Raw genomic sequence first — 27,717 nt, 5'->3', positions numbered from 1 at the left:
GCGTGTGGGCCTCAGCTGTAGAGCAAGCAGCACAATAGAACTCAACCAGCCAACTATAGTTAACATACCATAATTATACATGGTACATTTAAGATAAAATTGAGCAATTTAGGAGCCGTTACAACCACACCCAGCTCCCGGCACATATTCCGTGTGTGGGCACATACCACATGTTCAAATTAACACCAAACAACAACAATGCAGCGGAATTATAAATCATCCACACCCAGAGCGAGGACAAGTACGTGTGTGTGTGTGTGTGTCCGTGCATGTGTGGGCTGTTTACAGTGTCCATAAAAACTGTAAAAATAATGAGTTTGTCCAAACTAAACGGCTGCCAGAATAAGGTTATTCGGCCTGGTCTGGTGGCTGCTTATTGATTTACTGGCTCTGCTTAATGGCAACGTCCTGCTAATTTCTTCCATTGATCTTCACTGGTTCCTCAATTACCTTCAGCGCTCCCAGATATAGATAGTGGATGGCAAGGAGGGAGCCCCTGATCTCAGGAAATAAATCGTATTGAAAGCAAAGCAAACAAAATCAGTAGTTTTGATGTTTGATGTTTCGTACTCATTTTTTGCACAGAAATGTTAGTGCAGCTTTTTGTAAATGTGGCTAAAAGAAGAAAATGAACTCCTTTGTCATTGCCAGTAAAAGTGTACCTTTGTTTTTTTTCCCCAGTGAGTCATGTTTGACACCACAAATGCACCGGAAACCTTGTCAGATGTGCAAAAAAAAACAACACCAAAAAAGCTCATGCACGTTGTTCCCAAGATGAATCCATTCATATTCCACACAAAGGCCAAATGTTGTCGGATTGTTAGACCGTAGGAAAAGGGGCTATAGAGCGTCACTACTCAGTTCAGGGTGTCCAATGAAAATCCAGATTTTGATAAACAATGGGGTGTGTATGTTTTGATTTCTGTTTACCTTGTGTCCAACATGTCTGTTACGAGATGCCTGTCATTCTAGTAGTATATATTTTGCAAGAGTTTCTCCAGAGTGCAATTTGAGAAAACGCTTTGAAAATAATAGGGTTTGGTATGATTGGTATATTGGCCTGCTCTGAATCATTGGCGAGCATGTGGCCAAGCTCTCAGATCCTCTTGTGATGTTCTTCTAGCAGCCTTGCCATTGGTGGAGACTGTGGGACAGGGTAGTGCCCTGCTAAGCGCTGTCCCCGTCTGTCAGATCTCATCACTCCATTCTGTATTGCTGGGGGCAGTGGGACCAAAACTGACCACTGAGTCAACTGACAAGACGGCTCAGCATCCAGTTATCCCAGAATAAGAATCACACACGCACACAAACACAAACACTTTTAGATTGAGACGGACACACTGACATGTCGTAATGTGAGCAAATGCATGCACAGACACGTTCACACTAGCACACACACACACACACAGTTGCATACAAACATATACCAAATAGACACACCAAATGCAAAAGAAAATGGACAGACCAAATGCACAATCTACCCCCAAACAGCCACGATAAAGCCTGTGTTGGACACAAATTTGCTCTGACACCGGGGTTGGTAATGCTTTGAGTTGTCTAAAATCTCAACAACTGACCCAGAAATGCTGTTCCAGGCATGTGAGAGGGGGGGTTGCGGGTGAGGCATTGTGGATGAGAACTAAATTGACACTTTCTTGCCCACTTCTCGAGCCCAGCGGTGGGTGTTCTCACTTTGTCTACAATGGGGGGGGGGAGAAACCGAACAAGGTGGAGAGTCCTTAAAATGGGGAGCTGGTCCTTTGTTGTGGAAAAGCAAGTGAATTACTAAGTGGTTGATATATACGTAAGGGCACTGTTGGATCGCAGAATATCGCTCGTCCCGTCCTCTGATTGAAGTCAAAGGTCACGTTATTTTCCTTTCAGAGAACGGAGAAGAGAGAGGACAGAATGGAGAGAGGGGCTGCAGAGGTCAAACACAAAGGAAAACAACCAGCTGCAATATGTTTACAACAGCCAGCCAGAGGGAAGGGGAGGACCTGATTGCAATATCACATATATTTATTTTCATCTAAACGCTTGCTTAAAAATGAATGCAGAAAGAGTACATACTGAAACTTTAAAAACAACTACAATCACATATACAAGAGTTTTATGATCATTTAAAATACACTGTTCTTTGTACCTAAGACTGAAAGACAAAATGTTACAGCGCAGCAAAAATGTTTCAGACTCCAGAGCCTCAGCTGCCTCGAGGCTCAACTATTGCCCGGAGGTTTTGAGCTGCAGCTGGCAGAGCTATAGCATTTCAAACTGATAAGGCCCGCCCGACTATCTCAGTCCTCTGGTTCAATATATGATGGGAGAGATTCTGGAGGGGTGGAGGACTTCAAAGGACCCCTCAGTGGCGAAAGGCTGCGTGACTCCGTTGTCAGTCTGAAAATTATACTGAAAGTCTGTGGGTAGGTTACTGAGAATTTCGGGTGTAATTCTCCAGCGCAGACACACATACACATTACTACCAGCTAAGACAAGGCTGGAAACTGCATGGTTTTGCACACTGTCTGATCCAAGAAGAAGAAGAAAAAAAAAATACACTCACTCTGTCAATAAAGTCAACTCATGTTTTTAAAAATCAAAAGCACTTGCAATTCGCATTATCGCTAATTTATTCAAACTGTGTAGCTATAAAGTTTTTAAAACTGTTTTACACATGCAAGAAAATCCAGCTGTCAAGTACAATCAACAACAATTTAAAATACAGTTTGCATAATACAGATACTTTGTGAAAGTTCTGCATTGCGCACACACACACACACACACACACACACACACACACACACACACACACACACACACACACACACACACACACACACACACACACACACACACACACACACACACACACACACACACACACACACACACACACACACACTCTCTCGTGGTTTCCAGGAAACGTTCCATTTGGTAGCAAAGTGCCACAGTGAGTGTCAGAGGAGAAACGTCTTTTTGAGTAAGTGCGTCCTGGTTAGTCCCACTAAGGCTGCACCACAGAAAGCTCTGTGCAGTCGCATATGCTGATTCCTATCTGTGCTCCTTATTAAAGTTAGGCCCTTTCTCCTCGCCCACATTGCAGTGCCAGAGATCAAGTGATGCCGTCAACTAGCTAATGACATGACTGCCGCGGGCGACGGCCGGCAGCTTGATTTATACATGGGGACAGAGATGAATCATTCATAGACTAAGAGAGAGATACCAGGACATGTGGCAGCTATATGCCCCTCTCGCCCGCTCATGTCCGCAGATACACACCTCTCCATAAATCCCCCGGAGCGCTCTCTCATGTCTCGTAAGCTCAGCGTTACACAACTGACCAGTCCTGTTACCACCGCTCATCATCTCTTCTCTCTGCCTCCTTTTGTCTCTACATTTTTCATAACCCTTCCTCGCACTGTCCCTCTCTCCCTCTTGGCGATCATCGGCTCCCTCGCCATTTATTCTTCCCTTCCCATTATGATGCAACGCTAATCCTGAATATGGAACCCACTGTTGTAGGCCAAAATGAATGGCCCACTCATTCTGCATCAATTAGTCCATCCATCACTTCTGATTGGTGGGGTGGGGGGGCGGGGCCGCTCGTGGTGGCAGGAGGGAGAGAGAGGGACGGCATTAGAGAGCACTTTCACACTGAAATGCAATTTCCATCACTATTTGGGTACGGCGAACTGCAGTCCACCCGGCGACCTTGTCTTGCTAATTTCAGTGAAATGCCCTCTAAATTACGTCATCTGTGTAATAATTGGGTGAAATGATCTGACAGCATGGGGGTACTTCCCAGATAATCATTTTCCGATATGATGACTGATGTTTCCCTTTAGCTGTCCGCTGAGATGTCACTGTGCTCGACATAATTGCATATAAAGTCACTTTGCACCCACGACCCTTCAAAATGAAAGCAATGTTATAGCTCAAACAACAGAGAATGACATTTCGCTGAGACGAATGATAAATAGATTTATTCTTGCCAAAGATAGGCTTCCTCCCAATGCAGTCTGCATACTGGGGTACACATGTAATAAAAGGCAAGGCAACACTTGAGTAGAAGCTTGCAGGGCACTGTTAATGCATAAACTCACTTAGAAGTGCATTACACTTGGGATGTGTGGCGTTAAGTTATTTTACAATTTTACTAAGTAAGTGCAATTTAGAAAATGACTTCTCTGCTTATGCAAGAACGAGGCCAATTCAAATACCTTTTTTTTTCTTATTTTAATTATTTAAATGAATATCACTGGCTCAAGCCAATTCAAGAAGGCACTCCCATATTTGGACGGCACTATAAAAAGCAACCATGAAAGAGTACAATTGCAAAAACCTTGTCCTGAACACAACGTACTGAAAATAGAGAGGTAAATATACAGCGTTAACTTTAAATCACATAGACAAAGACAGAGAAAGCGAATCCAATATGCTCCGGGAAAGTAAATAGTTTCTAACAGCAGGGTTACACATTTATATCAGTGCTGTCTCAAGCACACTTTTTAAAAGGACACAGAACATTACAGCACAAGTTGGACCTAGATCAGAGTGTCACTAACTGCTGGTTAAATACGTGGAGATAAATAAACCCCAAGCGCACGGTGCTGACTGAGGAATCTTTGCATTCGATCTATCATTCTACATTATTTAGGTTTCTCCGTGGGGAAATACGCTATCTCTATCATAAGTTATGCTAATGGTGGTTACCACCATCTGTGAACTGAGGACCATCAGTCAAGCATAGTGTGCAATTTATGAGTTATGAGAATAATATGTCATCTTTGAGGGATTGATCATCAAGGGAAGTTCCGGTGCTGCCACAGAGCGGAGAGGGCTGCAACAGGGACATAAGGCCACCATGCCGAAACTGTCACATAACACTGTCCTACATCACGACCTCCCCTCCCCCTTGCAAAGACACCAGGCTGCGGCCCCCTCCAATCTACTCAATAAACAAGCCTGAGGCAGGAGCCAGACAGAGGATAATGGTTCACCTGGAGGTGACAGGAAAAGAAAACAGAGCTCTTTGCATAACGAATGGCGATAGAGATAAGCACAGTGAAGGACTTAGGAATCTTGACAAAGGATTACCCAGATGTCCAAAACTGGAAACATTTCCTTTTGTTAAATGTGGTGGAGCACTCTGTTGTAGTAAGAGCCAGCGCCACACTTACTGCGCAGCTCGGCTGAAACACCAGTGCTGATGTTGTGGTTCTGCGGTCAAATAAATTGACTGTAAGCACGTCTTCTTACATTTCACCAAAAGGTCACAGATCGCACGTTGTATTCCCTCTGTTAATTAGATTTGTAACTTACAAGCATTTGTGTGCACATGATTTTCTCGGCGAAGCAACTAAGCCACGTTGCCTTGTTATGTCATCTCGACTCTACGTCCGATGATATCTTTAGTCGCAGAGAAGGGCAAGCGACCATATGACCACCACCACAGCCAGGCATAATCACAGCAAGCATAATTAATCCCATATATTACAATGTGTTGGTACTTGCTATGACTCATACCACTATTTAGGAAACATATGAGGCCCGGAGAGCCGCAGGCACACAGCGCCACAGCCTAGGTTATGTAAGCAATGACAAAAAGCTTGTGAGTTCAGTGAGCGTTAGCGGCCCGTGGCTAAATTAGCCGGAGTCAGGATGTACAAAACAGGCATGCAAGTGCCCCGCTGCTTGACTGGAGCAGAGAAAGTAGTCCCACCACGAGAGGAGCTATTTGTTTGGGTGGTCTAGTTAGAGCCGAGTGCTAAATGGGCAATGGTTCTGGTTAGAATGCTAATGAGACCATTCCCCTCCTGGATGGAGACATCAAAGCGAAGTGGAGCTGCCTCTCTCTGGCTACACAGGGCTTCATGGTATCATTACATGGCTCGGTGTACGCTCGCAGTGCCTGTGTTTTTGTGCGTGCATGTGTGTCAGCGGGTGTGAGAGAGAGACAAACGTGGGGGTGGGAGTGTGTGTGGGGGGGGGGACAGAGACAACATGATGTTTACATTAGGTCTATTCTTCTGGGACTGTGCCAGCATCCAGCCATGCTGTGACACACATCACACGAGCAACCCCGTGCCATTCATAATTACCCTCTATTCACAGAGGCCTCGTTTAGCGTTCTATTATCAGAGATCATGGTTATTTCCCGCCATGTATGTGAGAAATCCCAGTGAGACCAACACGTCTAACGCAGATAACAGTGCTATTTTAGTTAACCCCAGTGTGTATATAAAACTGAAGATACAACCCAGAGAGAATTCCTGTCCGTGATTTCGAAGGATTTAATAGACCATCGGGGCATAACAATGTTTTTCTGTTTTTTTTATTGGGGGAGTGGGGAGGTTGTCTCACCCTACCCGTGCTGCTGTGCCTAACAACCAACAAAACACTGTGACCACGTATCACACTTAAATTAACGATAAAAAATGCAGAGAGGAGAAACCTTTCTCGCAAAAAGATAGCAAAATAGCAAAATAACAAACAATCCTTCAAGCCATGTAAAGTCACGCAACTCACAAAAGTGCGTAGGTGGTAAACTAACTTTCCGTACACAAACTTAAGACCTTGTCCCTTTTTCACACACACACACACACACACACCGGCGGGGAGACCCACCTCCACAGCCGTGAGAGCTAAACCCGGCTCAGGTGCGTGAGGCCAGCATGATGGATCATCCTGTTGTGAAGCTGCCCCTCTGCAAAGCCCAGAGAAGACAGCTGGGGAGATAAGGAAGGGCCCTATATGAAAACGCATCTCCACTTCACATCGATCGTCGCTGCCACCAAGGCAGGAGGTCCTCACATGCCAAACCACTGATAGAGGCTGGAGGGAGGGCCGCGGCGAGAGCAGAGAGAACACTTTTGCAGGTTTAGCAGCCACCTCCGAGTGATAAAGACACTGAAAGATAAAACCCCATCTTGGCCCCGTGTAAAAGACAGGCAGCGTAGAGTTTTATTTTGAGGAAGGAATAACATCTTCAGCTCTCTGCTTGATAACCTCTCTCCTGGTTATAATTATCTCCTCATTCTTCAGCGTTGTCAAAATAACAAAAAAACAAGCTGCAGAAGAACGCGCACGCGAGAAATGATAAAATAACACACATTTGTTGTGGTCATGATTAACACGACGTAATAAGTGTCTTAACGTTTTAGAGTTAACTGACCTCGTGTCTCGTGCCAGGAACTTGGCAGGAATAGCCTCGCTGGAAGTCAATTAAGAATGAAGGGAGGCTTTGCTCCCAAAAATGGCACCAGTGACAATTAGAATTCCTCTGGAGTTAATAAGCACAGCTGCAGGTCACAATCAACTTCAAAATGTTTGCCTGCTAAATCTGACATTAATTGACGCGCGAGATCTCGTGTTGCAGCGAATGTGTATTTTGGTCGCTGCTGTGTTGAAACCGAGCGACCTGACCTAACGCCTATTATAAGTTGAAGAAGAACCTGGATCAATCATCACAGCCACGCCGTCTATTCAGAGGACGGTAAAAAAAGGTGATTTGGCAAAAAAAATAACAATAATGAAAACATAATAGCGGTGAAAATTGCTTCTTGCGTCTCTCTGTACGTGGTAAATCAATACGGAGAGTTGACTGCGGCGGAGACTGACAGACAATCAGAGGGACAGTACACCCAGCTTTACAGGCCCTGGCTTGTTTATGAAGACGACTGTTCGTGACCTCTGATCTCAATCACAGAAGTTCTGCGGTGGCGCGCCGAGGGCCTCTTCATGTCACTGATTCAGATTGGGATGCCGCACTGCCATGCAACAACGGCTGGAAAATTTGCAGTCTTAACCATGTGTCAGACAAGATGAGGGCCACTCCGGGCTCCATGATTAGATGTGAATAAGACTTCAACAGCTCTGTGTGCACTCTAATGGACGCCGTTGTTAACTATGCTGTGGCTTTGATGTTGCTTTGCGTCCATCCCTTGATGACTCACATTTCATGCAAGGAGTTCGCATCCTAATGAATAAATAAACACATGCACAAAGAAGGAAGTGGCATCCAGTAAAGAGCATTATTCTGTGTCAACATGCAGTTTTTTTTGTAAAATAAATATCTGGAACTATTGTATAGAGAGACTTTGTAATTTGAAAGGAAAATGTGAACAATAAAATTATTTACTGTATAAAATTCAACCAAGCGATAACATAATTAGCTATTTTCAGCTTTATGATTACAAAAAACAACTACTGGCTAAATGAATGCACGATTTATTCATAGACACATAAATATTTGCCACGATGTAAATGTTGGTGAAGGTTGTGTTTATTTTTACCGTAAAGAAACCATCAAACTCATAAAATAATCATTTCAACAGCAAAGAAAACAAAAAATGCTGTATTATTTGATGCAGATGTCTAATATTGTGGGTGGGATCAACCTATACAGCTGGAAGCTCCCAGGAGACAGTGACGCATTCAAAGTGACAGTCAACACAGATGGATAAGCAGATTCGGCTGAAGCAGTGACCTTGTTTCATTGTCTTACCGTTCCCACATACCATAAAAAAAAAAATACATTACACTGGAAATTAACATTCCACATTTATAAGTGGGTGCATTTTACCCCAACTCATCTCAGTGTGCTGAGGAACGATTATTTCAATCATGTCACTGTAAAAGTCAAATTTCCGAGGAAAAGAACAGTGGGATTGGGCAGTCGATTTCTATTCCGGGAGTTCCCTACCCATTATTCCTACACCACGGTCGGCTGCCTCAGATTTCCTCCGTTGCTTTGATGATAATGTTCTCCGGCAGGCCGCTAAAGTAATGACCATCTCTCAGTGTGGCACATTGCAAGGTTGCTCCGCACTACGCTCTAATGTTTTGGCCTCACGTTCAGCCACATTTAACACAGACACTTGAAACTAAGTAGACACTAATGTCTGCCACAAACCCGGAGAAGAATATACATGTGCCATTCGCCAGATCTGATGAGCACAACTTTAATTGCTCTGATGCCACAGGAACAAAACGATGAAATGATAAGATGAAAATCAAAAAGGCGTTCACTCACCTCCCCCTCCTCCCAGAAGACCGGAGTTTGCTGAAAAGAGGAAAGAAAACATGAATCAGTAAACGTCAAAGAGTGGAGAAATGTTCAGTCAGCAATATCTGGCTATTGTAGTTAAAATGCTTAAAATGTACAAGTCGGATTTTTTCAGAAATACACATATTTGAATATCTGAAGCCATACAAGACCCATGAAAAAAAAAAAGCACTCTGTCGCTTCAGTACATTTTCAAAGCACTGAAAAGAAAACTGGAGAAGTTTCTTTTATCGCTTTGTTTTATTTTCCCGATCAAAGCAGTAGCTGCAAGGGAGATTATATGGAGAAGAGGGGGGGGGTGGGGGGGGGTGGTGTAGTGTTGGTATGAAGCGCCAAGAAGAACCTGAAATTGGCTTGAATGAATATGCAGTCATGTAACAGATTCAACACTTTCTCAGATAAACGTGCGATCGCACATTTGGATATCTGAGTCAAGCAACACAAGATTCAGCATTTTGAACGGTTGCTCCCAACAACACCACCTCAGTCATCCAGCAGTACCAAGTAACAAGAAACCAATCCAATAGTTTGTTTATCACATCTCCCATAGACAGAGATGATCATTGTGGATAGCACAATTGTGTGTGTGTGTGGGGGAGGGTTATTTTAATTATTTTTTTTTATTATTAAATTTGCAAGTTGGCATCAAGCGTGTGATCCAGTCAGCAGCTAATTTCAATATACGCTCCTTGGCAGATTTCTTTCTTGGCAACATGACAAAGGGTATGGCTCAATAAAACATGTGGTCCATTAAAAACAATTAACAGTGGCCTGTAGACTGAGACAGTTGGATACTGCTGTACAACATAGAGATCCAGATTTCACCATCGCTCCATGGGGTCCGCTTGTTTCTTGACGGAAATGTCACACATGACGATGGACATGAGCGGAAAGGAACTCTACTGTACCGATCTAATGCTGCATTCTGATTTAAACTCGGAAAAATGTCTTGGAATGAGGGTCCAGACATTTTCTGAAGTTTGCCGTATACATATGAAGAACGCAGCAGGGGAAAATGCAACGGGAAAATGTCAGAAGCATTCAGTCGAGGGGTGGCACCCATAAGTAGAGGACGCGGGGGGGTAAACAAGCAGTGCTTTTTGTTTACCGCACAAAGACCCCTTACCAACAAAAGCTCTTGAATTCCATTGTCATTCCAATTTGACATGTGCGTCGGCATCTTCTGCATGTTTGGCTTTTTCATCCTGAGTGTTTTTTCTAGTTTCTACTGACACGCCCACTCGCTCACTGTGAATTACCCTGCTGTATTTTTACATGGGCTCACTCAGACATTTTACTGGGGGGGGGGGGCTGGCACAAAAAAGTTGAGGAAAATATCCGGCGCAACTGACTCAAACATTTGCATTCTCACACGCAGCTCCTCTGGGAAATGTCTGGACATCGGTGCACGTCTGAAAGCGGCTTTACAGAGTGAAGCTTCCCTCTCAAATAAGCCCTTTTTCACACAGCCTGTATTAAAAAGATACAAACACAGAGACGGGCCACTGTTGTGCCAGTAATAAGCCAACAGCAGAGGTGGTCACAGAGACGGATCGATGTTTGTGTCAAAGGGGGAGCCAGCATGGCAGGGCGGATGCTGACACTGTTGAGTTACACGTCACGCCTCTAATTCAGGAACTCCAGCATGCTACGTTTAGAAAAACCACACACAGCGGGGTGTCAATGCACTGGCTTTGTTCGGCTCAGAGCAAACAAGCAAAGCTGGAATAATGATCGCAATAGCAATGTAGAAAAAGAATATGCGTTTAAACAAGGCCATAGGAACGTCACTGTCAGTCTGTTATCGGCTTAAAGACAGTTTAGTTCGCAAACACTAAGTATTCACCATTATGTCATTTCCCCTACGTTAACCACAGTGTACCAGTTCAACAGAAGGTAACATCCGACTGCTCTTCCAAGTGGAGAGCACATCATTAAAAATGAAACTATTTTCATTTTGCCCGATCTGTCACTTCGAGATATCCGTTGCACATAAGAGGAGAAAGATTAGAGGGGATTTAAAGTACATCTGTTAATTTGGGTGTTGCTGAAAGTAGGTAGTGTGTTTGAAGTCTAGTTCACGCAGGGGGCACTGGAAGAATCATTCATTCACTGCAACACGCCTTTAATGATCGTCCGCTCCAGCAACAGGATTGGCTATCATTAGCACTGAACGCTGCCCCTTTTTTAAACGCCTATTATTTCTCAAAAACGTTTTTCGTGCACACGCAACAGATAGTGAACGTGTGGATCGGGGGGGGGGAGCTCTCCCATCGCACCGCAGACCTGTGGCTATTATTATTTTTTTCCCCCTGATTACGTGTGGACCTACTGGAGTTCACTCAGTTTCCACACCTTTGTGCGGCACCATTATGGCGTCGCATTGTTCTCGTTTGAGCAGCACACGTATGAGTGGGCACCGAGAGACAAAGAAAGCTTTCCCACTGCAGAATTTTGTTTCATCAAAGGGCTTTTGTTTTGCGTGTGTGTGTGTGTGTGTGTGTGGTGTGTGTGTGTGTGTGCGCATGCATACAGTATGAGCATAATATACACACACACACACACAAAAAAAACAGCAACTCAAACAGGGGTGTACTGACAATCCACTGTCATGTTTACAATAGCACCTCTCCAGGTTTTTCTGTGATGAAAAAGACACCCGTGCTCACCCAGCTTTTGTGGAGCTCTGGAATCTGACAGCTATCAACAGCAAGCACACAAACACACCACTCAAATGGGCATCATGTCCACAACAGCCTTGTATTAACTGGTTTTTCTATTCATTTCATAAAACCATTGCTTGATAGGGTTTTTAAGGCTTTTGTTACCACAGGTACCTTTTATTTGAAAGTAAATGCTTACAAATGTGCTCAGCAGTGGTTTTGTTATGATGCGTTAAGCTTGTTATTTATCTATCCGTCAGTACAATAAAAGTTATAGTTTCAGTACCAGTTCAAAGCAAAGCTAATAATATGCTACTTTCCAGCAAAGTCTATCATCATTGTCAAGTCTCCTGGGGAGACTTTCTATTCCTGAGCTATTAAAACACTGGGGTTTAATTACCTGACATTATGGAAATGTATACCTGAGGGGGGCGCTTCATTTACTCCACACCTAATCAGAGATTGGAGATGTGGCTGCTAATCAGCCTGACAACTCTCCTTGCGCTCGCGTGTATCTGCGTGACGTGGGGTAGTGGTGGTAGTGGATGGGGTTGTCGGCAGGTTGAGATATTAGATGCTTTCTAACCACATCTGACTCGGTGTGTTCACGGCGATCGCCCACTGGGAGATGAAGAGCGTTCGACAGCCATCTCATCTCTGCAGTGGGTTTGACAAATCTGGAAGTAGGGAGGGGTGGAAAAAACGCTGCTTTATGCCTTTTCATTTCCCCCTCTCCCTGCATCCTCTCCTTTAATGATCAGAATGTCATGGCACATGTTTTGGCAGTTTATCTTTCGGCGCGCGAGCACAGCATCTCTAGCCTACAGAGTCAGTGAGCTCAGCCCACAGCCATACATATCGAGGGAGACATTAAAATCTAAAAGTGGTCGGGCACTCACTTTAACAATCTGTCTTCAAACGCAAGACAAATAGCAAACAGCTGCTGGAAGAGCAGACCTCCAGCAGCAGCGCTACGCTCTTCCTACCAAAGGTTGTGAGCTTATTCAGTATGACTTGCCTGAAAAGTGCTTCAATTATCCTGAGTGATGCATATTTTATAGTGTGTATTAATTATAAACTAGCTCTCCTCCTCTCCTGTTTGTGCTTGCCCTGGGCTCGGTTTGGCTATCTTGTGGTGGATCAACACATTTCTGCCAATAGGGAAACAGTGGGAGAGCCAACAATTAGTATTATCAGAAGACCATTATCTGTTTCTTCTACAGCGGCTGAGCGCCTACACGTGGAGTTGTCTCTTTGAATGTGTGTTTAATGGGTTTTTCACTTTACCATCCTCTTTTTCTAAGGCCTGTCGGTGTGTGTGTGTGTGACCCCGGGAGAATTCCCAGGAATCAATTCTTTGCTTCAAGGACAGAACAGACTACATCTCCACCTCTCTACATAGATGCTATCGCTGCAGTGATCTTTGAGCTTTAATGTTTCACAGAAAGCTGCATATTTCTTGTAGTGGTAAAGATGAGCCTTAAAGGTTTGTAATGATCGGGTTAATGAGGAGGAAAAGGAAAGCCTATAAGGAGGAGGCCGTAACTCGGAGTTTGTCAGGAGGGCTGCTGAGAGTCCTCCCAGTAGTAACCACAACATGGGCCATAAATCTCAGTGGAAGGGCACCCAGACGGCCCGGAGATGGCAGGTCATTAGGAACTGCTGGTCCACGGCATTAGGCCGGCCCATCAAACACATGCCTGCACTGTCACTACGGGAACACCTACTTCCTGCCTGCCCTTTGAACTCCTTAACCCCCCCTCCTCACAGCAACCTCATATATCCCTCAGCCAATGACAGCGCACTGGGGCCTCTGCTGTGTATTCTCACAGCGAGAAAATATTGATAAGAGAAGCCGGGCCAGGGAGCGTGACAGCTCCAGTGTATGAATTGTGGCACTGCGTCAAGGAGCCAGCAGAGACACAAACACGGTGGGGGAAAAAAAGGAACGGTGAAACCGGCCCCTTGTCTCAGTGTGACCATATATTTGCAGAGCATTCATAAAAGTGTCCTGTGCACTTCGGCGTGCGAGCCCTGTGTGTGCAGAAGGCAGTGAGGCGTGGATCTGGGTTGCGTGTTTGGTGTCGTCAGCAGAGCCCTAGATCATGCAGTTAAATGGGAAGTGCTAGTGCATAACCGCGAAACCTCAAGGCAGTAAACAGATCCTCTCTCTACCTTCTGGTCCCCGCCACCTTAGCTGAACCCTTTACATATGGCTCCTTGGAATACACACTCAGCCTATTCCTCAGCAGCCTCCCACATGCCTCTCCACGAGCTCAGAGGTTAACAGTGTACTGTGACTCTGGCATAAAAGTCTGGTACAGACACTAATAAAAAAAAAAGTTTTATGGTTCAGGTTGCTTGCTCTGTTGCAAATAGATTTTAGGTTGCTGAGTCAAAAAAAAAAAAGCGGGTTGCAATTTTTCAGATCAACCACGGCTGACACTGCAATATAATGGTATCTGTGTCTGTTGATGTAACAGGTATTTTATCAAGATTTTAAAAATATATATGTGTGTCAGTTTAAGGCTACATCTATAATAATCTGTTTTCATTTGAAAGCAGCATTTTCAAACAAAAATGATCTATGTCCACGCAAGCGCTTTGGCTCATCAGTGTTAATACCCCCCCCATACTAAAACACAGGAAACTATATATCATGTGACCATTCAAGTCGTAAACAGGAAGGCATGCGCATCCAACTGGATTCGGGAATTGTTGCAGGTCGCTCAAATAAGAGTTATCCTAAGCGTGTGAGAGGCTGTATCATTGTAAAACGCAGAATTTAACTGCACAACAGCTGTTAGCAAAAACTACAGGGTCAGAAAAGCTTTGTAATTGATTATGCATGTTGTCGTTCTACACCGTTGTTTGCTGGGAGTGTCTATGTTATAGGTTCCAAATATCTCTGTTTCCGCCCATCCAGACTAAAACAGGGCCAGCAGCATTTCCTAACTTCTCAGTTTTAGTGTCTCTAAAACTCCGGAGATGTGTGGACAGCAGGCGTATTTGTTTTAAAATGAAAATATAGTCAAATAGATGTAGCATAATAGAGTAATAAACATGTTGTGTTGTGACTGAATGGTGCTTTGTGAATAAAAAATACAGATTTAAGCAAGTGTGAATTTACACACACACAAACTGCACCAAATAAAAGCACAAACTAGGTCAATAAAGAGTCTGTGTTCTAAAGTCACGTCTTGTTCTCCCTCTATTATTCTGCTTTAACTACAACTCGCATTCACGGCTTATTTGACAGGCACAAATTAGCATCTACCACACAAGTGAAAAATGCAAGGCCTGAAATGTTGAAGAAAAACTGCTGAGAGAAACACAGAGACGATCATGTGCGGAGCTGGTTGACACTTAGATGGTCATTAGATGTTCCTCCTCGTAGCGTCCTGATGTCGAACATGTCGGCTCTGAATGTCGACGTTCAAGGAGCCAGTGGAGTGAAAGACTTTGGCAAATTCTTCTTGAGTAGAATAATGTGCTGCTCCACACACACACACAGACATACACACACACTTTTCCACTTCACCAGTCTCCCTAACAAGCATTGCCACTGCAGCCTGCACACACACGCATGCACACTCCCGCACACACACAAATCACTTGCGTAAGTACACACATATTACCACAACGCTACACAAATGGAAATTCTCAGGCTCGGATTTGAAATCTAGATCTCATGACTGTGGAACTCCGTGTTAAATCGGAGCAATTCCAACCTTTAACGAGGGGGACCCTTTTTTCTTTTAGTAGCTGCCGAAACTCACACAAATAGAAATAAAACCTAAACGAGCCACTAGTTGTGCGATGAGAGAAGCGAGGAAACAGTGGTATTTCTTATATGTGGCACATTAAAAATGCATGCTACACCACACATGCTGCCTCGCCTGATAATACTGGTTGGCATTTTTGTTCTTTATAGCTTCTAGTAGTCCCCAAGGAGCCAGCCTGAGCCAGACAAACTTGTGGAAGAGGTGGCACGATCCCAGTACCACGTCCACGTCCACACGCACACGCGCACACGCGCACACACACACACACACACACACACACACACACCAAGGAAAATAAAGCCTAAAGCCTGGCTCATGCTTCATGTGGACTGAAATGCAGGGGTGTCAGCATGATGCAACTGTGGCTGAACCAAGAGAGAGAGGCTGCGCTCCACACAAGAGCATGCAATAACAACAATTTATTTTCACAATAACCATCAGAGCATTATCTCAATATTGATGTGTCAAAGTATTATCCACATTTCACTGAGTTGACTGAAGCAGTTTGTCTCCGTTTCTACAGAGAAAAGAAAACTCTTCTAGTGCCGGGTAGCAATGCGACACAAGTTCATTTAAAAAAATAATTTATACAACATATTTTAGTACTTGTATGCTACTTAACCTGCATGGAAGTGATGATTGCTGTTATTGTTGTATGGCCTTGCTCAGGTTTAACACTTTAAAGCCATGAAACTTAATTCATTATCTAGTTTGACAGTCATAACTGAAAATGAACAGAAATAAATAAATCTAGGAATGCACAACACCCCTTGAAGCTGAAGTCTTGCATATGGTACATGTCACTGTTTTACTTGTGGGGCTTTCATGTATAAAATATTGCCAATTGGCTTACATTTTTTGGCTAACGCTGGAAATCACTTCTTTGCCGCTCTACAGCTCCAGCCAGTGGAAGTGCAATTGCCATTTCCATGAAAAAATTAAAATGCAGTTTTACCTGGGTGAAACTAGTATATTTTAAAGACGTGGTATTGCATTTGTGCATAATTGCCATAACATTAAGCCGTATCTGAGGCATTTCGATGCTGGTATCCGTATCGGAACATCTCTAGAATGGAGTTGCACTGTTTGACATCAGAACACACAAATTAAACTTCAGTCATTGTTTACTGTGAGCTGTACATACCCCGTCTTTCATATCAGCTAACCATGATTTGTCAGTGTTTTTCTGCTTTGACAACTTTTAGGAGGACCTTGTCGCAAACCCTTTTTTCCCCCCATTTATTGGGTTGTTATGTTAAATTGATTTGGTGCTGGCACCAGAAAGCAGGACTCATTACTCATGTGTATTGATACTCTGTCCGCTTCCAGCACAAACTAAATTTCCATCCAAGTTGCATGATGGGTTGAACTTTCGGCTGCTCTTTGGTATTTTCAGTTCAAGCACTTAAAAGCTCGTCTGGCTCAAAGATGCGGTTTGATGTCTGCGAGATTCCTCCACCGCTGAATACAATGCTTTGTGTGTTGCCATACCAACCTCGGCCATGTGGATTCGTTGCCGTGTGAAGCAGCTTTTGACCCGTGACAGTGTCCGCAGTTACGTAACAGACATGTTTGTGTGTAAATCAACGCACTGAGAATAATGCCGACGGTATTTTGGTTTGATTTAACTTTTAAATACTCATTACAATATGAGGAGACTGTGAGTGGCTTCTTAGACCCATTCATGTTTTAATAGGACTTGTCATATACTGTTGATGGCTGAAATTATGTTGTTTTTGCAGCTTCCTCCAAGTACTACACCGGTACTGTTGTGATGTCTGAATGTATCCATGTGACAACAGGCTGGTGTCACTGTGATTAATCCCTTTCCTCCGCAGGCTTGTCACCTCCATAACAAAGCAACAATACCAGATGCCAAAGCCAGCCCACACGTCTATTGTTATAATTACCTGACCTTCAAATCCACATTAATGAGCCCAGGATGATCCCATTCTCTTTCATCATTTGGCTTCCGAGCCCTCCTTTTATCTAACAAGGTCACCTTTCACAGCCCTGCTTCTCCCTGAAATACACATCCCCCTCATAAATATACATCTACCTGCATCTGCTCAACCCCCCCCCCAATCCTGGGAAGGGAGCTTGGAGAAATTACAAGAAAATAAAGCTGTAGGTGGGCTCGGCAAAGCGCACGTTTGTGTTTCTTCTGAAGTTGACACCAAGGGAAAGTCAATGCCACCGAAGTTAGACACCGAAAAAAACAACTTTCTACGTGCTCAAGTGTTACTTCATAATTCTTTTCGACACTAAAAACACAGCCTTTGCCCACGAAAGAGAGAGATACCCACCGCAAGTGCTCTGAAGGCTCCACGAAGAGAGGGCTAATTAATTAAGTTGTTTCAATCCGTTCCCATTATTTGAATCACAAATGCACCGTGGTTGTCACAACAACACCAAAAAATATCTGTGGTGAGAAACCCCAAGCCAAATAACAAACTAAACAACACATTCAATTATTAATTTGTTGTATTATATTTCAGCCACAGTAGGAGAGAGGGGCTGTGGTTGAATTTAGAAATAAGAAACTGAATGTCCCTTTTTTTTTTTTTAAATGAGTCCTGCAGGAAAATCTGTAACAACCTAAATCGAAATATGAACTCATGTCGTCTGGAGAGAGCAAAGTGTCACAAATATCCACACAAATACGCAGACTAAATTAACCTAATTAAACCGGCTAATGACACGTATAGAAGTTTATATTAGAATATTCTCGCATATTTGAATGTATGTCTCCCCATCTTAGAGCAGCTATTTGCTCACAGGCCTAAGGCACTCCTCCAGAAAGCTAAAAATACATGAGACATTTACAGAATGTACAATGTAACTGTTGATGAGGAATATGTGGTGAAAAAAATGCATGAAGAAATCAAGCCGGGGCGTAATTCACTGGGGAAAAATATAAAGTTTTAATATACAAAATCTTAAATAATACAGCAAGATATTTCAACTGATATTCACCAATTCTGTGCATGTGTGCCGACTCTGGAGAGGCACAGTCATTTTCTGGTTGAGATGAAATAGGTTATCTGCAGACTTCACTGGGCGCACGTCACTGCGGAGCACTGGTGGGATTTGGACCAGCAGCTGCATATTACGGATTTATCCAGTCTCATTTCTGGATTTATCGGCCTGCGTTAACGTAGCCTCTCTCCCTTACTGGTGATCAGGCTTGTTGGTATGGTAAAGACCCGCATGGCTCCTCAGGGCCCTTCACAGTCCACTACCCCCAGCTAGGTACCCGCGAGGCAGCCAGACAGTTCACCTCACTGTATCCAAAATAACATGGCTGGGACGGAAGAGCCAGGACAGCATTAAATTGGAGACCCACAGTAACTGAAGTGTGATTTTCGAATCGACACCTTTTTACATATCACTGCTTTCTCTTTGCTGAAAATAGAAGTCTGGGAATGAGGGTCTCGCCCTTGATAGCCAGGCCAAAGGATGCACACTCCGAATTAGAAGTCCATATAGCTAAAGAACACCAGCATTACGGAGGAGAGCATTGTCTTTCTAACACTAAATGTATTTGAACTTCTCTTACTTCCTTAGCAAAATGCACTTAACCGGCACTTAAGAGAATCCATTCTCACCAGCGTCTATTTGATCATAGCGGTGTGCAAGTGTTGAGGTGATGTGTGAACCGAGCCCTGGCTTCAGAAGTACACGTTTATGTCACAGAAGCCCCCTTCATACAGAGATCCCGCTACCTTGCCATTAAGAAAGAACCCTTCATCATGCCACCATTACCTGTTTACACTGAAACAGATAAACCAGCATATTAACAATCCCATGTAGATTTTGGAGAGCTTTCCAATATTCTGGAATCAGGTCGGAATTTGGTATGATACATTAAATACAGTACGTAATGCAAAATATAAAAAGATCCAACATTGTTTGACTCTTTATGCACAGCACAGGAAGTTGCTTCTAAATCACTTCTAACAGAGTCTTAATGAACACATTTAAATCTCGTCTACTCAAGATGAAAGCTTGTATAAATATCGGACCATCTCTCTTGGATAAGAGATGATCTCATAAATAATCATACCTGTATTCATATTAATAGTGACAGCTGTAGTTTGATCATAATGGGAGGCGTTTACTTGAAGACAGTTATTTATTTCTGGTACTTTGTAATGCAAATAAATACGTTTTGCACCTCAAAGAAATGTCCTAACGGGCCGTCTCTAACTCAGGCCCTGTTCACACCTAGTAATAACTATTATGAGTAATTCGATCAGTTGAGGACAGATTCGATGTCTGAACACTGAGACCAGATTTGAAAGTGGTCTGAGTCGCATATGGCTACATTCTTCAAGCAGTGTGTATGTGAATGTGAGCTGGGCCACACTGACACATTTTGGGTTCTGCCCATACAGAATATATTGCGAGTGCGTCGAATATGTTGGGACATTTGGTTTGTCTGGAACATGCCAAGGAATAGACCCTCCTTCCCCTCGTTCCCCTACTTTCCCTCCTTCCCAGCAGACTAGGCACTGCCGCCTGTCCTCAGTTATAAAACAAGAATGCATACGCTCTTTGCAAACGGCAACAATGTTTATTTGAACATCGCGTGGGGAAGAGACATCCCGATCGCGAGTGGTATCTTGAGATGCATAAGGAGACACATTCTAATGCCAGGTATGAAGTGAAGTGATTGGATCACTCAAGATGCGTGTTCAAACCAGACATGAGCAGGTCCACTGGTCCCATATCACAGGCCACATTTTCAGACTAGACATTCTTCAGAAAAGTCTATATATCTACATCTATAAATGAAATGGAAGCTAGAGCTGTAAGTGGTATTGCTTTTCTGCCCTGTATTCATTTAAGCCTAAAGAGCAAGACACAAATGAAATATTGTGTATTGATAGTATAGATATCATACAGAGATACAAAATGCCATATGCCTCAGAATTGGATTAATTATGTGGTACAAGAGGTAATAAACGGGAAACTGTTCCTCTAACGGCAAAATGCTGTTTTCACTTATACAATTACAGTCGCTGCCTTTTGAGCAACAGTGGTATTATCTTAGGAACAGAGATGTCATGGTCTCCAACAATAACAGCGTAACGGTGTTCTGAGCTTCTTTCTTTGTATCACGTATGGATCACACGCTGTTCACATCTCCGCATCAAACAGGTCTTTTACCCACAAACACACTCACACAGAATCCCAGTGGATAAATTCCTGCTCCGCAGTCTTTTGTTGCAGCAAAACAAGACAACCTGGTACAATTGCTTATTCAAGGAGATTTGAAGAAGAAAAAAAAAACAACATACACAGCCTGTGAAATAGTAAAGCACAGTGCTGACGCCATGAGAATTATACAATCAGACAGGCAAGAGTGTTTTCCATTTGGCAGCCTCTCCAAATAATCCGGAGCATGAATAAATCATCGAATTGGCGAGACGAAGAGCATTAAAGAGTTAAATATTCCATCTTTCAGGATTTTTTTTCCCACCGTGGTTCTTGATGTTCTGCTTAAAGACTCATTCAGTTCATGTCAACTGAATTGATTTGATGCATCCGTCTTCTCAAATCAGGTTTACAGTGCTTCTCACTTGTCTGTAAACATCCCGCATCCTGTCATCCTCTGACTACCTTTTAATGACATTTAAACAGGGGACACGGTTCGGCTTAATAGAACCTCTTTAACCCGTCGGAGGATATTAGCCAGAGAGTAACGTGAAGTCTCCTCTCATCCACATTTGCCTGAACTGAAATCATCAAACGTTTGAAAAAACAAAATCTAGGAGTGACCAGGAATTGGCTTCCACATAAACCATGTGAGCACAACCACAGCCTTTTTTACACAGCCTGCATTTCACTTCAGCGCATAAATCTCATAACTATTTTTTTCCATCAGAAGGTGTTCCGCTTACATACACACAGGAGAATGGGACACATAATCAACCACATCAAACTAAATAATTGACAGATGTGTAGCTGGCGGGGAGAGTGAAACAGTCATCTTGGGGATACTTAACTAGGAGAATAGACTGGCAATGGTTATATCTCTCTAAATGATATTGCCGTCCTCCTGCTGAACTTCGCCGCGCTGCTTAATTGCAGCCGTTGGCTTGCCTCCAAGCTCTTTATTTCTTCCCTATACACCCCAACTCACAACCGAGGTAGCAATCTTATATGTTGGGCTGTGTAGTAAAGCCAAGATTTACACATGATTTTTCTCCCACTGATGTAATGATCAAAAGCATGTACATTAACCGTTGCTTGGAAAGTAAACAAGCTCGTGTTAGTGGTGCTTTAAGATTTCCTTTTGGCTTTTGAAAACGCCTGTGAGAGTCAAAGGCCTTTGTTCAGCACCAGGAAAGTTTAAGTGAGGATGCCAGCCCAAACAGACGACAGTACAGACGCCTCTGTGTCTTTCTCAAACAGTTCAACTTCTATTATTAGAGACGAGCAGCTAAAGAATACGGGTAAGGACGGGAAGAGACCCTGCGGCACCTCCAGCCAAACCTCGGCGGTTTTACGTGAGACTGTCAGTTTTAATGTTCCTGTGTTAGAGCCTCTACGATAGGGGGTGGGGCAGGGAACTCAGACTGCTTCACTTTGACAGCTCCAGAAACACCAATCAAACACTAAACCGCGCTACAACACTAGCTACATTGTGAGGAGCCTGTCGCTACAGATCCAATTCATGTGGCTTTTACACATGCTGAAGAAAAAAAAGTCAATTTGACGCACACATACAAAGACAAAGTGCGAGGCTGACTGGAGAGCTGAATGTTAAAGTTGAGGGGAACACGTGGGGAGGCACCCTGCGAAGATGAATCAGAATCAGAATCAGAATTATTTTTATTGCCAAGTATATTTACACATACAGGAAATTGCCTTGGTGTGGTTGGTGCCTTTGGACATAAAAACAACAAATCGGACATAAAACAACAATATATACAGAAAAAACAATAGGTTATGTTAGGTTAGGTTATGAATTTAACTCACTTAATAATTCCTTATCCCTGCATAGATGGAAACGTGCCACAGTGTGGAACACGAAATCAGCATTACTAATCCAACAATATAGCTCAATTTGAATGGCCATCAGAGGACATTTCCTTGAGACAGAGAACCCAGAGTAAAATAATATGAGTCCATCATTGCCTTCACACCGTGCTAAACAAAAACTCCTGGCAGGTGGGAAACTGGAAATGAGGAAAACCTGGATCTGGCCTGAAAAAGCAACCCGTGGGAGAGGATGAAATGACAACACCTGAGATAAATAATGTTTATAGCATCACTGTCAGTCAATTTCCAGGGCCCTGTCATAGTGCCTGTCATTCAGGGTTCGTATGAGACCATGTTCCATGGTGTGTGCTGAGACTGTCCTCACTGGCCAATCACTAAATGTAATCAGCCCTCACCGATCCAACCCGAGTCAGTGAGGGTTGTTATTTGTTTGACACAACACAGAGCAATGGGACTTGTATATTGTATATTGGTCAGTTGTTTGTTCAGTTGTTAATTTATCACAGAACTTGGAAATTGAAAATATTTGCGATGGAGCCTGTCATATTCTGTATTATTTCATGAGAAAGTTTTACACAACTTGTATTTGCAATCCATAAGATAGAAAACTAGTGCAACATAATTTTGTAACACTCCATGTGACATCACACACACATTTTTGTCAGAAAGATATCAAAAAAGTACAACTTTAAAACTGCTAGAGGGAAATGGAAAAAAGGCATGAAACAGATAGGGATATTATGATGGGGGACATAAAGGTAATATGTCCACAAGGATAATACCCAAGATCAATCATGCCAGTAACTAGTGCACTTCTCTATCATGTCCTAGTATTTAATATGGTCAAAGAAGCCAAAATCAACCAGCTGTCCCTCAGATTGCTGCTCTGAAAGCTGTTACCGGGAACATGAAAGCTATTGCGCTGGAAGTCTTAATAAGGCAAATGGCTGCACAGAAAATGAGCTTGGTAAAATTCATGCCAACAATAATGTCAGAGGGCAGACAGACCTTCTGTGTAACCACACAGTCTGCACAAGTCAACAAGACCTTTTCGTCGTCAGGCTCATTCAATAATACCTATAGTTACCCAGGCTGTTCCTGGGAAGAGAAGCACTCAGCAGTAACCTTGCATCCCAAGGACACATCATTTGAAATGCATTGGGTGCCTGCTGTGATCTATCCTTTTTTCCAGAATTAACCTCAGCTAGTCTTTCCCGTCACCAACCAATCAGGGAGTATGAGCAGGGACAGGTCCCAAGTCCCGACACACAAATACACAGCACTTCTCTGTCTGCCTGTTGTGTGTTTACCAGCTCATAGGACGAGAGGCAAACGTGACAAATTGCTGGAAAGATCGCGCAGGTCAGTTCACCGCACGTTTGACAAATACAATCTAATTGAGAAATGTTTGCATGAAAAACTCGGTTTTGGAATTGCCAGGCACGGAAATGTCTCTGCGACCTCTATTAAAAAGGCAGAGATCCATCTGTATTCCAAGGTAACCTCAACCAGGAGCCGGTCCAGTCAGCGAGCAAAAGGGCTCCTGTCCATGTGTCTCCAAAATAGTAAATGTGAGTGCATTGTGGAGAGAAGAGAGAAAAGTGAAGCCACAGATGGCTAAAAGCGTACATGATTAAAATGCAATTCAGTTAGATGGATGAATGACCTAAGTGGAATCGGCAGCTGCACAGGTCGACTAAGTTTGACTCACATCCGCGGGTTTCGATTTCTCCCATAGTATCCCAGTTGACACCAATAAAAAAAAAATCGGACAAGAGTTAAGCAGACGATTAAAGCAAAGATGCAACCGCTGTATGGATTTCACATTGTAAGTGAGGTATTTGGGTACAAACGCACACCACAAAATATTAACAAAAGCTGACATGATTTTTCAAAATCGGGGCCAAATCTTACAATCTTTTTAATTAAATGCCAAGACGGAGGCATCCCTTTACAGCCTAATAACCACTGCACTGCTAAATTCAGATTTGGCATCAGATTAGCGTCTTTGAGCTTTCTCCCCCAAAAATACGTTCAAAGAATGCGACACTGCCTGGATTAAGGCACCACTTCAAAGAAGAGAGACTGTGTGATCGTTAATGGAAGTTCTAATTACTGAGGAGCCACCAGTAAAGGGGCCGGTGCTAGTTCTCGGCTGCATTCATCATTTATGAAGCCGAATTACACTTCCACGTCTCCAAAGTGTTTAATTGGTTTATCTCTTCTTCTGCACACAGGAACACAAAAGAAACACGGTTCTTTCAGAGGGAACGCCGTCTGACAAACCCGCAGAAGTCCGCGTCACACACAGAGAAGTCATAAAGCCTATCAGCAAGACATGATAGTTAACATTATAGGAGTCACTGGGAAAAGGAGATGGCAAAATATCTCGTTAAGATTCAGACCAGTATGATTTAAAGATGTATTCAAATGTATCCTTCATACAATCCCAACCACAACCTTACATCCCTCTGTGATTCATACTTTGTGTCTCAGGAAAATCCACCCTTCTCCTGGGTGGCTACAGTACAGTCCTAATAATGGCGTCTGGAGCATATGACAGCTTGTCTGATGAAATAAACCCTTCACTGGTGTCACAAATAAGTATTTTTTTTTTTTTAGCCACTGCAGGAGCTGCCTGTTCAATCTTATTTATGAGTAATACAAGCGAAGCGGATGCCTCCTGCCCACTGCTGCAGTGTGCAAAAGAGGATGTCGTTTAATCTTCACTTCAATCTTTAATGGGAGCTGATGCAGGATGAGGCAGGATCCTGTGGTAGCTGCTCGAACACAAGGCAGGCCCCACCAAAGTGCACATGGTAATGCTGTGTGATGAAGTGATATGCACAAACCATTAGGGGATGCAACTCATTTTATTTTTTTAGTGGTCAGCTGTGTCCAAAGATTTGAGAAAGAGAAAGCGAAAGATGATATAAGTGGAAGCAGAAAACAGGGGTGGTGGAAACTCAAGAGCGATGCCAGTGGTGCAGGATTAACCTCTCCCAAGCACACTGTGCCAAATTCACTGTGGTCTGGTCAGTGTTCCCCATTGTGTTAGCATGTCCGCTTTGTGTGGCATGCATGTGTGTGTGTGTGTGCACTGGGAAAGATACACTCGTGATTGACGGGATTACATATAATGAAATGTTTTCTTTTAACATAACAGGGTGCAAGCAACAACCTCGGTGGATATACTGTACGTTCGAGTCCGACCTCCTTCCCTGAAGCTTTTGAGGGTTAAAAAAAGACATTATCTTCAAGCTGTGTGGGCGGCTCAGTGGGCACTGATACCCTGTCAATACCTCTCTTTACCTTTCCTCTCCCTCACTGCTCAAAGAAAGGGAGCATTCATTCTCCAATTTGGCCTAATCAAGTTTGAATCGAGTTAACAGCCGTGTGTCGTTCTTTTCTGGCACTCTGGTTGCAGATATGTAATCTCCAGTGGTGTCTCTTGGGCATTTTTAACTCATACATAAATACAGCGATTGTCTCCTGCAAATATATAATGTGTCACTGCTGGCCAGACAGCGGGTATTGGTTACAGCCACCCAGTCTAGACAGGCAGCGTACTGGCTTTGAGAAAAATGATATGTATTTATGTGTGTTCTCTTTTTTGACCAGAAACATGAAGGAACTAAACGAATGAGTCCAGTAATATATTTTAAAAACAAATGCATGTAATCTCTTCTGGCCAACATACACATACATCAGGAGCCAATAGACTTTCTCATACAGTCGTCTCTTGCACGCTAACAGTTCTGTGGGTCTGCGAGGGCCTATGCTCCATTTGGGGGGTTGATTAAGCAGGAGGCTACGTTCAAGCTAGCAGCCCAAAGGACCAGAAAAAAAAGGGAGGGGTCCCGTTGTGGGAGCCCACTGGCCCGCAGTGTCTTTTGCTCGGCTAATGTAATCTATGATCTCTCCCTTCCCAATTAAAAGACAAAATGGCCTCAGAACAGCTGTAAAGGGAGGCCTCGCAGGAGTGCACTAACCGCTGTTAATGTCAGAAGTCTCGTTTAAAGAGCAGCATCTGTTTACGCTGCACGCAGGCCTCATGCCTCCGAGCCCACTAACAGCCGATACAACCCTGCCCATCTGGAGCCATGCAGCAAAAACTCCGTCCCCAACTCACACAATGGACTGACACTCGTTTTGTTTTCGTTTCAAAAATCACACCGCTGGCTTTGAATGTTTCGTGAACTCGCCTTTTGAGGTCAACAAGTCTGTTAATCAGGTTCAATTCAGTGCATCCGCCATTAAAATACCCACACAGAAATGTGTGTGATATATAAAGTGTCAAATTAATATAGGAGAGGCTTAACTGGAAAACCACAGGAGGTGAAAAGGACTCTGTAAACATCAATATATGGGAAAAGAAACAGCTACTGTTAATGAAAGTTCTATTATTGAGCAGCAGCTGCAATAATAAACATGTCTGGCTCGCAACCAAATCACAGCAATAAGGTGATTGGTTGTTAATAACATATAGTATGGTGTACATAATTAATTAATTTCTGCACGTAAATAATACGTGATGAAAGTTTTAAAGTCGTCCATGTTGCAAACTGCAAACTTACAAACCCAGGCATGACAGAAAGCCCAAGTTAATTCTGTATTAGTGTTTGGTGCGATTCCCAGAGCTATTCAAATGGACTCAGCTGTGATTTTCTTTAACTTGTGTTACTTCTCTGGGCCGGTAGCCTGCAGCTCGCTGTCAGAGCTCTCTGCAGTGGGTCCAACAGAAACACACCACTGCTCAATCTGATTCAAGGAACAGGAAACAGCAGTGCATGCAGCCAGGAAATGGGCTGCCAAGTGAGAGAACAGGAGGTCCAGGAAAAAAAAAAAAAACTGAAAACGACATTAGCTTAGGAAGACAGTGGAAGGATGTTCACTTCAGCAAATCTAACCACATAATTCCATTGTTCAGTGGCTTTCAACAGGAAGTCTGGCCATACATGTTCATCACTCTCAAAACGAGCTGTGAATACCCATCGTGTCGTGTCTCAATGAGGTCACTTTATAGTCAAACATCCAGCAATGCTTGGATGTTAACTTATTAGAAGACTCAAATTGAAATAGACTTCTGGATGACTTTGGGACTTCGGTGCATGAGGGCAATTCAAAATATTTTTCGGAGGCACTTTATATCTGATAGTAAATTGAGGGTGTTGATAGAGTCGCTGATCAATAC

At 43.3% G+C, this 27,717-nt stretch overlaps 1 protein-coding gene across 2 annotated transcripts in view; it reads right to left on the bottom strand.

The window, feature by feature from the left end:
• Positions 1-27,717, bottom strand: part of macrod2 (mono-ADP ribosylhydrolase 2) — a 413,125-nt gene that overhangs the window by 280,469 nt on the left and 104,939 nt on the right. For both annotated transcript variants that reach the window (XM_035172644.2, XM_035172645.2), the window contains exon 4: positions 9,032-9,061. In XM_035172644.2, coding sequence (XP_035028535.1) covers positions 9,032-9,061 — 30 coding nt within the window. The remainder of the gene's footprint in view (positions 1-9,031; positions 9,062-27,717) is intronic.

Source organism: Hippoglossus stenolepis, chromosome 12 (genome assembly GCF_022539355.2).
Source record: "Hippoglossus stenolepis isolate QCI-W04-F060 chromosome 12, HSTE1.2, whole genome shotgun sequence".
Classification (NCBI taxonomy): domain Eukaryota; kingdom Metazoa; phylum Chordata; class Actinopteri; order Pleuronectiformes; family Pleuronectidae; genus Hippoglossus; species Hippoglossus stenolepis.
This window is presented reverse-complemented; position numbering and strand designations above follow the sequence as displayed.